The sequence below is a fragment of the Lithobates pipiens genome, unplaced genomic scaffold, assembly GCF_037356315.1.
Source record: "Lithobates pipiens isolate NorthernLeopardFrog02 unplaced genomic scaffold, aLitPip1_a1.2 Scaffold_8, whole genome shotgun sequence".
Classification (NCBI taxonomy): domain Eukaryota; kingdom Metazoa; phylum Chordata; class Amphibia; order Anura; family Ranidae; genus Lithobates; species Lithobates pipiens.
This window is the reverse complement of record NW_027507903.1, coordinates 238,212,382-238,225,271: the sequence shown is the minus strand read 5'-3', so window position 1 is coordinate 238,225,271 and position 12,890 is coordinate 238,212,382. Positions and strand designations below refer to the sequence as shown.

Here is a 12,890-nt window from a genome sequence, read left to right as displayed (position 1 = left end):
CGCATTAAATACACCCGCTTGATGTGTACCAAAAGGGTGGAATCGCCCTACCAGACCTCCACAAATACTATTTGGAATGCCACCTAACTAGAGTGGTACACTGGAAAGCCCATGAACTGGGGAAGACCTGGGTCACATTGGAAAGCTCCTTCATGAGTAATCTGATACACATTCTATCTTTTCTCTCACCAAAACATTGGCCCCAATGCATCAAGACACATCCACTTATTTATCACTCATTATTAGTTTTCAGCAAAGCAGTAGCTTCCTACCACATATCCTCACAACCAAGCCCACTGACCTCTCTAAGAGGGAATCCGGACTTCCCCCCAGGAGAGTCAACTACATTCTTATTATAGGAATGGTCACATGATGATATCCAAAATGAAAATATGAAAACTTGACATCATTCTCGTGTACAAAGGGATTTCCCCTTTGGGCCTACAGACAGCTGAGACACTTCCTTATCTCCAAAGACTCAGCTGACACCTGGTAAAGATAACTCACACCATTTGAGATCCTTTACTCCCATAATGCACCACAAAGACACCTAATATCTCTCATTTACTCTTTCCTCCAAGATGACCCCCTCCCTCATCCCACACAGACAGAATCCTCACGGCTATCTTGGGGAAAGGACTTACAAATATCTTTTACTGACGATGAATGGGAAACCATACACACACATGCCCATAAGGGACCATTGAACGTAGCAATACAGGAAAATGGCTATAAAATAATCACAAAATGATACAGAACTCCAACTCGCTTACATAAGTTCTCACCCTCAATTCCAAATACCTGTTGGAGATGCAATAGAAAAGAAGGATCCATGATCCACATATGGTGGGTTTGCACTGTGCTTCAATCATTCTGGAGGGTGGTACACTCCATAATAACATGGGTCGCCACTTACACCCTGGATTATAACCCTGCTCAATATCTCCTCCATCATACAGCCCTACCTAAACAAACCAATCATAAATTGTTGGCCATGCACATGGTTAGTGTGGTCAAACCCAGAATTTCTGTTCATTGGTGATCAACCAACACTCCAACCATCAGAGAATGGTTAACTAGGATTGCAAAGATTGAGGAGATGGAAGCCCTTGTACACACGGTCGGAGATTCCGACAACCAAATCCGTCAGATTTTGTCCGAAACTGTTGCATACACACGGTCGGACAAAGTTGTCGGAAAATCCGACGTGATGACGTTATTTCGTTACGACGGGACTACGTTCACACTAGTAGCCAATAGCTTTAGTGTAGGAATTTGATCTGAGCATGCGTGGCACTTTGTCCGATCGGAATTCTCTACACATGATTGGAGTATGTCCGATCGGAGCATTTTGTCGGAAAATTTTATCAACAAGTTGGAAAACTTGGTCCGTCGGATACTCCGACGGAAACAGTCCGATGTAGACCACACACAGTCGGAATTTCCGACAAAACGGTCTGATCGGACACATTCCGTCGGAATCTCCGACCGTGTGTACAAGGGCGAAGAACTGATTTACACCTCACAAGACTGCATACAGAAATTCGCCACTATTTGGGCATGCTGGACACATTTCAAGACTACAGAAGGCTATAAGTCCTACTTTCCTCTGTGATGCTCTTTTACCCGACCTGCACAGAACTGATTTTGTCACACCCTGACCGAAAGCAGGAAGCCTGAGATGAGGCGTGGTCTCCTACTACCCTTCCCTCTCTTTTTCTTCTTCTTCTCCCCCCACTTTCCCCCCAAGTTGTCCCCTCCCCCCCTTGCTCCCCTAATCCTTCCCCCTCACCTAGTTCTCTTTATCTACTTACCCCTATCCCCCACACTGTCTCTATGCCACCACACCGAAATAACCAGCAAAATATGTTTCTTTCTCCCACCAGAGACACATGAATCTTTCCCCACCTTACATACAAGTTTAATGCTCTTTTCAATACCATGGATGGACCTGTTGATATTGATCCCCTTGGATAACAGCCGATTATGACAATACTTGTTTCTACTATGGTGTCTCACCTTAGGTTGTGCAATTGGTTGGTTGGTTTTTCATATAGCGATTATATTCTTCATGATTTACTTATGTTTCAATGTACCCTGCAGTTCCTTTCTCAATGACCTATACTGTAACAACATTATCTGTCCTGTCAATGTGTAATACTGTCATGGATACTCCTTTCCTGGACTTGTTCAATATATTGTACATACAACTTTATTCTCTCTCAATAAAAAACTTTTTGTGGAAAAATGGTTTGGGAATTCAATGTATTCTGTCTATGATCATATCAGAATCAGTGAGCTCAGGGACGAGGGCTTAGAAGAGATCACAGACATATTAGCGGAGCTCTGGTTGCTGTACAGACTCTGGAATTCTTCTAATCTTTAAATTATTTCTTCTGGACTGGTCTTCCATGTCTGCAAGCTTAGCATTAATCCAATTGTGCTCCTCTGTGTATTCATCATGTGTGTCTAGTAAATTGATTAAGGTATGGGCAAACTCATTCATTTTATTTTCAATGTGGTCAACCCTGGATCCAATAGTATCCATTTCTTAAGTAAAGTGTTTAGTAAGTTGCGTGATATCAGTGTGGAGGGTGCCCCTGAGTGATACCAGCATGTCTTTCAGTGCAGTATCTGAGACTGGCTGGATAGTGGCTGTGAATGATAAAATGGAATCTGGGAGTTCTCTAGAGTCAGAATTGCAAACAAACTCATCCAAGATGTCAGCATGGTCATGCAGCCTGATCCATGTTTTATCAGGGCTTCCTTGAAATGGCGTAGAAGCTGCTGGAGATGGTGAGATTTGAGGGGAAACTCTGTGCATAGAGCCGGTGAATAGAGCCTCTGATGGAGACTGTCAGCTGCCTCGTGGAGATGGATATGATCTTGCCATCTTACCTGGGAATCCTGATGAAAGAAGCCGGGAATTGTCTTTCCTCTTTTGGGTCATGTCACCTGAGTGAATGTGTAGAAGGCGGATTTCCGTATTGAGGGGTGAAACCAAAGTCTGAGCTAGTCGCTGCTGACTGTTAACCTCCGAAGTGTGATGGAGGTCCAGGACATTGCACACTACCCATGCCCCCTTTTTAACTTTTTTTCATCCACTGAAAGTTTGGTCATAAATGAATAATAATTTCAGGACTTTATTTCATAAGAGCATAATGCCTTAAGATGTAATTGTTTATACAGGTAAGATTCTTACTACCAAGTGATAAGTGTGTGTACCTCTTTGCGACCATATTCTAACTGTTTTCCAGCTAATGTTACTGCAGTGTTTCTCCCATCCATCATAATTTCAGACTCCACCAATATGTTAGGGATTTAAGTTTACTCCGAAAGCTTCCACAAATACTAAAGCCGCGTACACACGGGTGGACTGTATGGCCTACTTAGTCCGTCGAAACACATTTCAGCGGACAGTCCGCTCGTGTGTGGGCTTCAGCGGACTTTTTCAGCGTGCAGTCTGGCGTACTAAGTATTTCGGAATTTCCGTAATACTGTCCGCCATACTTTGGTTTCAGCGGACAATCCGCTCGTGAGTAGGCTAGTTCGACGGACTAAGAATGGCGCATGCTCAGAAAGGATTTACACGGCGGAAGGTTGCATTGCTGTGTATTGGACTTCCTATTTCTAGTCCCGTCGTACATGCTGTACATGTCATCGTGCAAGCTTTCGATGGACTGTTTGTGCATCCGTGTGTGGTCAAGTCCGTTCATTCGAAAGTAGGACGGACTGTCCGTCGGATTGTATGACGGACTAAGTAGGCCATACAATCCGCCCGTGTGTACGCGGCTTAAGGCTACTTTCACACTGGGGCTGAGGGGGGGCATTAGTGTTAACGTTTTTGCAGCACTTTACCGCTGTTATAGTGGCACTTTTTGGCCACTAGCGGGATGCTTTTAACCCACACTAGTGGCCAAATAAAGGGTTAAAAGTGCCCGCAAAGCACAGCTGCCGAAGCGCTTTGCAGGCTCTTCGGCAGCGCTGCCCATTGATTTCAATGGCAGGAGCAGTGGAGGAGCGGTGTATACACCGCTCCTCCACCGCCCCAAAGTTGCAGAACCTTTTTCCTGTCCTGCAAGGACAGTGCCCCAGTGTGAAAGCCCGAGTACTTTCATACTCCTCCACCGCTCCAAAGTTGCAGAACTTTTTTCCTGTCCTGCAAGGACAGTGCCCTAGTATGAAAGCACTCGAGCTTTCACACTGAGGTGGCTTGAGAGGCGCTTTTCAGGTGCTTTTCAGGCACATTACAGGTGCTATTTTTAGCGCAAAAACACCTGAAAAGTTCCCCAGTGTGAAAGGGGTCTAAAGGATGAAGTATACACAATTACAATAATGCTTCATTCAGACAGGCACTGCCACTAGTAATTGACACTATTAGCCTGTGAATTAACTCCTTCAGCTTCCTGGTGCTGCATGCAGGCAGTTCATGCACTTCAGTTGGGATGCAGCTCACCCGCACCTGCAGGACTGTCAAATAACAACTAGCAGCGCTGTCCTTGCAGGTGCTGTGTCCCAACAAAAATGAATGGGCTGTCTGCATGCAGCATCAAGTGACTGAAGCCACATAAACCCCAGATCTCTCCATTAAGAGGACCTATCATGCTTATTAATATCACAAGAGATGTTGTTCATTCCTTGTGATAGCAACAAACTTGATCGGAAAAAAATAGTGTAAAAAACTGTGTAAAAAACAAAAAATTAAAAAAGTGTTCCTGTCCCACCAAATATGTAAGTGCTGCACAGATATGTAAACAGTGATTGCACCACACATTTGAGATACAGTATGGGTCACAAGCGTTAGAGAGAGAAAGCAATAAATCTGGTGCCAGGCTGCCGGTGTAACTTTAAACTGGCAACATGTAAAGACCTTTAAAATGTCGCCTATGGAGATTTTAAGGTACCATAGTTTGTCACTGCTCCACAGGCATGCATAATTTTAAAGTGTGAAATGTGAGGAATTCATTTACTCAACATAACATCCACTTTTTTATTTTACTGAAAAATTGGGTATTATATTGAGTTTATGTGCACTAAAACTCATTAACCACTTCAGCCCCGGGAGGATTTACCCACTTCCTGACCAGGCCATTTTTTGCTATACAGCACTGCGTCATTTCAACTGACAATTGCACAGACATGCGGCACTGTACCCAAACAAAATCAATTTCCTTTTTTACCCACAAATAGACCTTTCTGCGGTTTAAATTTTTTGCACTATAAACAAAAAAGATTGACAATTTTGACCTTTCTGCTATAAATCATTTCCCAAAAAAATTAAAAAAAACTATTTTATTCATCAAAAAAAAATTGCAATAAGTGTATATTGATTGGTTCGCGAAAAAGTTTTCACATCTACAAAAAAGGGGATAGATTTATGGCATTTTTTTATTATTATTTTTTTTTTTACTAGTAATGGCAAGAATTAGTGGTTTTTAGCGGGACTGTGACATTGTGGTGGACAGAACAGGCACCTAACTGACATTCTTGACACTTTTTGGGGAACCAGTGACATTTACAGTAATCAGTGCTAAAAATATGCACTGTTATTGTACTAATGCCACTGGCAGGGAAGGGGTTAACACCAAGGGCGATCAAGCGGTTAAATGTCTTCACTGTTTGTGTTTTATAAAATTTGAAATGACAGACTTGGCGTAGGGGTATGGTGGTTGAAGGAGTCACAGCATACATTTTAATTTTATAAGATCAGCATTGTAATAGCAATTACAACTATAGATATTTTTTGACAATCCAATAAAGCTTACTTGGAACATTTCTTTTCTTGATGTGAGTACTCCTTGCCTGTGACCATCACCTTTCAAGAACTTTCTAGATTCTCTGCATGCTTTGCAATTTCTAATTTCTAAGGACTAGATATCCCATGGTATCTTGCTGTCTGCAAGCAGTGATTCCCGTAATAACTCTGCCTCCTGAAACTCCTCCTCTCAGCACCTCTGTAGTTCAAAAGGCAGATTCTGTGAAATGTGTGACACAGTAGTGCCTACTCACAGGGCATGGTGAATTTGTATCACAGAACTCAGGAAAGTAAATTAATAGGGATCATTACAAAGTAAGTTTACAAACTTCAAGATCATTCAGACTAATATTAGTAGACCAATAATAAATGTAATATAATGTGGAAATGAATATACCATTTTAATGTTTGACAATAGATACACTTGAAAAACAGATGACAGTTGTTTGTGATGCATTATAGGACATTTGGCAGTGCAATGTCCCTTAAGTTCAGCTTTATTTCAAACATCTGTACAGCTGAAGTTAGGTCTGAATTTATTCATGAACCAAACTCTGATCATCCCTAGTTATGAGCAATGATTAATAGAGGATGAGTGAAACAATATGTAATAAAGGATGACAGGTGATCATTGATCGATAGTTGATAATACTGATTTGTATCTCCTTCTCTTCTTAACATTAAATACCAGAGATTACAGTGTACACAGCTCTTTTCAACTTTTCAACTAAGTTTTTACTAGAAATTGGTTGTATTTAACCTTTTATATCACATCCGTCTTTATTAACCACTTTATTATTTTTTTCCCACAGTGTATTACTGTTAAGTCATTGCTGTAAATTAACAGATTAGTGCTCATTTCTCCACTTCTATTAAAATCCTTGAAGGTTTTAATTTACTTCAGTTGAAATTAAATTGGTATTTTTTAATGGGTATCTCCATATTTACAAACTTTACTCACTTAGGGGTGTATAAACATCCAACTAAACAGTGAAAACATAATTATTAATGTTAATGTAATCTAATGCTTCAGTAAAAAAAATTATCAGAAATTGTATTATCATTTCTGTTTTTAAGGTTTTGGTTAATTATTTCAATTTGTGCCATAAAATAGTGTTTTTTTTTTTTTTTACTTGGAATTCAAATCAACATAGAAGAATGTTCATTATAGTACTATTACTTATGTATGTCTACAAACAAATATTAGGAATGCGTATTAACATTGTTAAAATGTGGCATAATATTTACATTAAAAATGATTTAAAAAATCTGAACATATAATTATTCTTTCTCCAAGTGTACTTGTAAAATGAAAGTAGCTTGAAAGTAGATTATTATTTTTATTAAATATTCCACTTTTTATTTTGGTTCTATGCTTTTACCTTTGATGCTATACTTCACAATTCACATGTTAAATAAACACAACTACAAAGTACTAATTGTAGCTAAAATACTATTGCAGTATTCATATAACAGTATTAAAGTAGTTGTGAACCTTGCTAATGATAAAATATTTTAGTTAAAATTAAGCCTACAGTATATTGACTGTGTACTTTCTTTTTGTTTTTTAAACCTTGCCTTTATAGTTTTGTCTGGCTTCAGAAGTGCAAGTCACATGATTGCTAATGCTTCTGCAGCAATGGGGCATGTACATCATTACAGAAAATGTAGTTGCCGCTGAGCTTCTGCATTTCCATGCAATGGAACTCAATCAGACCCACCCAGCAACATATTGTCAATTCCTCCTGAAAGAGACTGCATTGTCAGTCAATGTACGAGGGATGGGGGGTTCATGGCTGTATACTGACTACATAGGTTACAGACACGCTGTGCTGCTGCGAAGCTTGCCTGTATCTTTAGCGGGATGACACAAAAAACTGACCATGGATGCATGGATCTGCTGTCATGCTTACTGTGGTCAGTTTACTTTTAAGAGGAGCAGCACCAGCAGGATCAACCAGGTAAGATAGAACATCAGCAGGTAGAATAATAATACTGACATGATAAATCATATTTAACTAATTTAAAAACATAGTGCATTTTTTTTTTTTTTAGGTTTACAAACATTTTAATGACACTTATTGCCTTATTGACTTTATTTACTTATCTTTGCAGTGGTTTGGAGATCTGGTTACACCAGTATGGTGGGAAGATGTGTGGTTAAAGGAAGGACTTGCTCACTATTTTGAATTTGTTGGAACAGACTACCTCTATCCAGGATGGAACATGGTAAGCCTTTTTTTTCATATCTAATGTTTTTTTTTATTTTTTTTTTTAAACATTTTATTGGGAAGTAAAAACAAAAAGGGAACAATACAAGCAAATAGGAAAATGAGTAACAAATAAAAAAAAAGATGGACCGTCCGGTCTTACAGAAACAAGCATCTTCAAGGCGAAGACAGCTAAATTCGCATACATCTAGTGAAGTTAGTAGATATACATTAACATTTACATTTACAAGCAAGGCAATATAGTCAAATCACAATCTCCCAAAAATCAGATGAAACATCCTAATCACAACTAAGGACCCAGGGAGGGAGGATCTATACGCCCATTACCATAGGAAAATGTTGTGTGGTATCTAGATTCGATATTCTTTCGATGTTTCCTAAAAAAGATTTAAAAAAAAACACACCTAGGGCCCGGGACTCTGACAGCACATGGAGGTTATGTGGGGCTCGCAGTGTATACTGTAAAATGCTGATAACACATATTTCAACTTATTTCATTGATGACATTTAGTTGTTGCCAATAGGGTGGTCTTCATATGGATTGTGATCTATTAATCCAAGTTTCTGCAGGTTATATGATAAGGTGTACGGCTCGGTAATCTAAGGGATGAAAGGTCCAAAGAAGGTGTGGGGTAGAGGGGGATAGAGAAAGATAGGGTGAGCCTCGAAACAGAAAAGGGGTATGGGAAGGGAAGGAAAGGGGAAAAAAAAAAAAGGAGGGGGGGGGGGTAGGGGAAGTATAGGTCCCTTCCGAAATGAGCAAGGAGTTTGCCTTCTGCCAAGTTAATTACACATCCTCCTCCCCCACCTCAAATACAATTTTTCCAGATTTGAGGGGCATTCCGCTTTACAAAGCAATACTTATGATCTTGCTTGTGTCATTACTCTGGTATATGTTGGGGAAGTTGTAAAGTGTTTCCAGCAGGTCCAGGTTATGTTATATTTTTGGGTTGTATCTTTGGATATATGAATCAGCTCTTCCATCTCCGCCATTTTATTAATCTTATGAAACCACTCCTTTAGAGTGGGAACTCTGGAGGAACCCCAGTGGACTGGGATACATTGTTTCGCTGCATTAGGCATGAACATTGCTAAAGACTTGTGATAGGTACAGTGTGGTAGGGGAGATAGATGAAGAAGGCACTGGGTAGGGGTTGCGTCTATCTGATAGGTAGTCACTTGGGACGTGATTTGACAGACTTCCTTCCAGAAGGTCTGTAGCAACGGACACGTCCACCAGATGTGGAAAAACGTCCCTGTATCTGACTGGCACCTCCAGCAAATATTAACAGTGGAGGGGTATATTTTTTTAAGAAGAGCAGGGGTACGGTACCATCTAGTCTGTATCTTGAACCCATTTTCTTGCGTATTCACGTTGAGGGAACCTGAGTGAATATTCCTATATATGTTTTCCCATTGATCATCTGTGATATTTAGTGAAAGGTCCATCTCCCATTTTTTACAAGCCTTCCCTGAGCTAAGAAGTACGTCTTCGAATAGTAGGTTATGTGTGGAAGCAATCAGGTGTCTCTGTGTAACAGTTTGGGTGCACAGCTTTTCAAATGCAGTTAGTTGCCTAGAGCATACTGAATTTCTATCAAGCGATTTCAGGAAGTGAGCGATTAACAAAAAAGACCAAGGGGGTATGGGTGCTTTGTCCATTTGGGTTGCAATGTGCGAAGCCGAGCGAAGCATACCGGAATCAAAGAAATGGTAAGCTTGCACGTGGTCCCTTGACCAACTATCGGAAAGGAACTGGGGAAACATTCCCGGAGGAAAGTCAGGATTGAATTTAATTGGTGTGAGGGGGCTTGGGATCGAAGACAGCCTTGTTTGGGAACAAGTTTGCTTAAAGCATGCTAAAGTGGGGCCTATTAACGGGTGTTGGCGTAAGTTAGATGGAATGTGTGCTTGATCTAACCAAGGGATGGCAGCTAGAGAAAGCTCAGTGAAAGATGCTTCCAGTGGGACCCACTCTTTTATTGACTGTGGACATTCCAGTCCACTATTCTGGATAAATGGATCGCCCTATAATAATTGTAGATATCAGGGAGGCCAATCCCACCCAGGTATTTGGGGTAAGTGAGTTGTTTGAAGTTTATCCTATGTGTTTTACCCCCCATAAGAATTTGGAGCATATGGTCCTATAAGATTTAAAGAAGGTCCCGGGCATTTTTATTGGGACTGCCTGAAGCACATACAACATTCTGGGAAGTACATTCATTTTTAGAACGGCAGCTCTGCCAAACCACGAAAACGTGGGTTTATTCCAGTTAACGAGATCGTCTGTTAGTTTACATAGTAAGGGTAAATGATTTTTGACGTATAGGTTGGACAAATCTGCAGGGATGTTGATCCCTAAGTAAGGGATATGATCACTCCTCCAGTGGAAGGGGAAGTTGAGCTCACACTGCGTTTGCGTGGTTTTACCAAGAGATATATTCAGGGCGTACGACTTGGTGAAGTTGATTTTGAGATTGGCTATCGACTGAAAATCTCTAAATTCCTTGAGGACAACCGGTAAGGTGGTCATAGGTTCGGTGAGGAATAGCAGGATGTCATCTGCAAAGGCAGCGTATTTAAATTCTCTGCGGGGGGATTGTACACCTTTAATATCCGGATTTTGCCTAATTTTTTGTAGAAGGGGTTCTAAAGTTAAAATATAAAGTATTGGAGAGAGAGGGCAACCTTGCCTCGTTCCGTTTTGGATGGAGAAGGCGTCTGACAGAGTATTGTTGACCCTGACCCTCGCAGATGGAGTTGAGTAGAGGGACATTATCAAATTGAGCATGTGAGGGCCCAGACCCAGGTTCCGCAATACCGCTGCCATGTAGTCCCATGCTACTCTGTCAAACGCCTTCTCCGCGTCCAAAGATAAAAACAGGGCCTTCTGCCCAGATTGAGTGATGAGATGATGCAGGTTGCTGGCCTTGATTGTGTTGTCCCTAGCTTCACGACCAGGGACAAAACCTACTTGGTCTGCAGAAATAAGAGAAGGGGGAAGGGGGAGAAGCCTGTTTGCCAGGATTTTTGAGAACATTTTTACGTCCACGTTTAGTAGAGATATAGGTCTATAACTGCTTACTTTTGTAATATCTTTATCTGGCTTTGGTAGGACCGTTATATGTGCCTCAAGCAGTCCCTTCAGAACAGTTCCAGATAGAGAAGAAGTGTTGAACGCTTTGAGAAAGGGTGTTTGGAGGGTCTCCATATAGACTTTATAATATGCGGCCGTCAGCCCATCCGGGCCCGGACTTTTACCTGGTTTCATTTGCTTTACCGCCTGTACCCATTCCGTGGGGGAGATCGGGGCCTCTAGCGAGTCTGCCACATCTTTAGGGATTTTACCCACCGGTATATTTTGGAGATAAGCTAGGAGCATTTCCTGTCTCTGAGTGGTATCCTGAACATCCTATACAGTTATATAGGGAAGCATAATAGTTTTCAAATTCTCGGGCTATTTCGGAGTTCGATTCATGTACCGAGCCCGTCGGGGATCGTATTTGGTGAACTGTGTGTCTAGCCTTTTTTACCCGCAACGCCTGCGCCAAAAGGTGACCTGTTTTATTCCCCGATTCATAAAATAATTTCTGGGTTAAGACATATTTTTTTTTGACTTGACGGTTTAGTTCTTCTTGGATGCAAGTGCGGGTTTCTGTAAGTTCCGCTTGGGTATCTAATGCTAAGGAACGTTTGTGTTGCGCTTCCAGTTTTCTGAGTTTGGCGAGTAAGGCTGTCATTTTTGCGCGTTTTTCCGCTCGCATTGCCGCCGCAATAGCAATCATTTCCCCCCTCACGACGCATTTGTGCGCTTCCCATTGCATTTGAAACGATGTATCAGGAGTGTCGTTTTCACGAAAAAAGTGTATATCTAATGTTTTAATACTTTAAATCGCAAACAACCAAAGGTGAAATAAATGTTCAGTAGGCTCATACTGCAGGAATTGTATTCAATAGGGGCCCCTTCTTTAAAATCCTTTACATATATACACAATGGATAATGTTGTAACTACTTAATAAGCATATGATAAAAGATAGCATTTCAAGAATTGTGGCTTGAAAGGTCTTAGCCCTTGTACACACAGTTGGAGATTCCGACAACCAAATCCGTCTGAGTTATTCTGACGGATTAATTTCATTAGCCCTTGTACACACGGTCGGAGATTCCGACAACCAAATCCGTCGGAGTAATTCCGACGGATTAATTTCCGGAAGAGGTTCGGAAGTGATGTTGCATACACACGGTCGGACTCAGTTGTCGAAAAATCCGATTGTACATAACGTGATGACGTTATTTCGTTAGGACGGGACTACGTTCAGGCTAGTAGCCAATAGCTTTGGTCTAGGAATTTGATCTGAGCATGCGTGGCACTTTGTCAGTCGGAGTAGGCTACACATGATCGGAGTATGTCCGATAGGAGCATTTTGTCGGAAAATTTTACCGGCAAGTTGGAAAAGTTGGTCCGTCGGATATTCCAACGGAAACAGTCCGATGCAGACCACACACAGTCGGAATATCCGACAAGACGGTCCGATAGGAAACATTCCATCGGAATCTCCGATCGCGTGTACAGAGGCTAAGATGGGGTTCACTTAAACTTTTACCTCCAGCTCTCCTAAACTCCTAATGGCTCATGATGACTTTCATCAGCATCTTAAAATGTGAAGCAGCTCTCTACCTTGCAGGGCCTAGAGCAGTGATGGCGAACCTTGGCACCCCAGATGTTTTGGAACTAAATTTTCCATGATGCTTAACTACACTGCAGAGTGCATGAGCATCATGGGTAATGTAGTTCCAAAACATCTGGGGTGCCAAGGTTCGCCATAACTGGCCTAGAGGATGTACCTGAGATTATACCACAAGGGGAAGCCCCACAAGCTGACTGACTTCTTTGTGGCAGCAG

General features: G+C 41.4%; 1 protein-coding gene across 1 annotated transcript in view; it reads left to right on the top strand.

Annotated features, from left to right (window-relative positions):
- TRHDE (thyrotropin releasing hormone degrading enzyme) overlaps positions 1 to 12,890 on the top strand; it is a 1,116,537-nt gene that overhangs the window by 532,495 nt on the left and 571,152 nt on the right. The window contains exon 5 of the mRNA XM_077468366.1: positions 7,871 to 7,984. Coding sequence (XP_077324492.1) covers positions 7,871 to 7,984 — 114 coding nt within the window. The remainder of the gene's footprint in view (positions 1 to 7,870; positions 7,985 to 12,890) is intronic.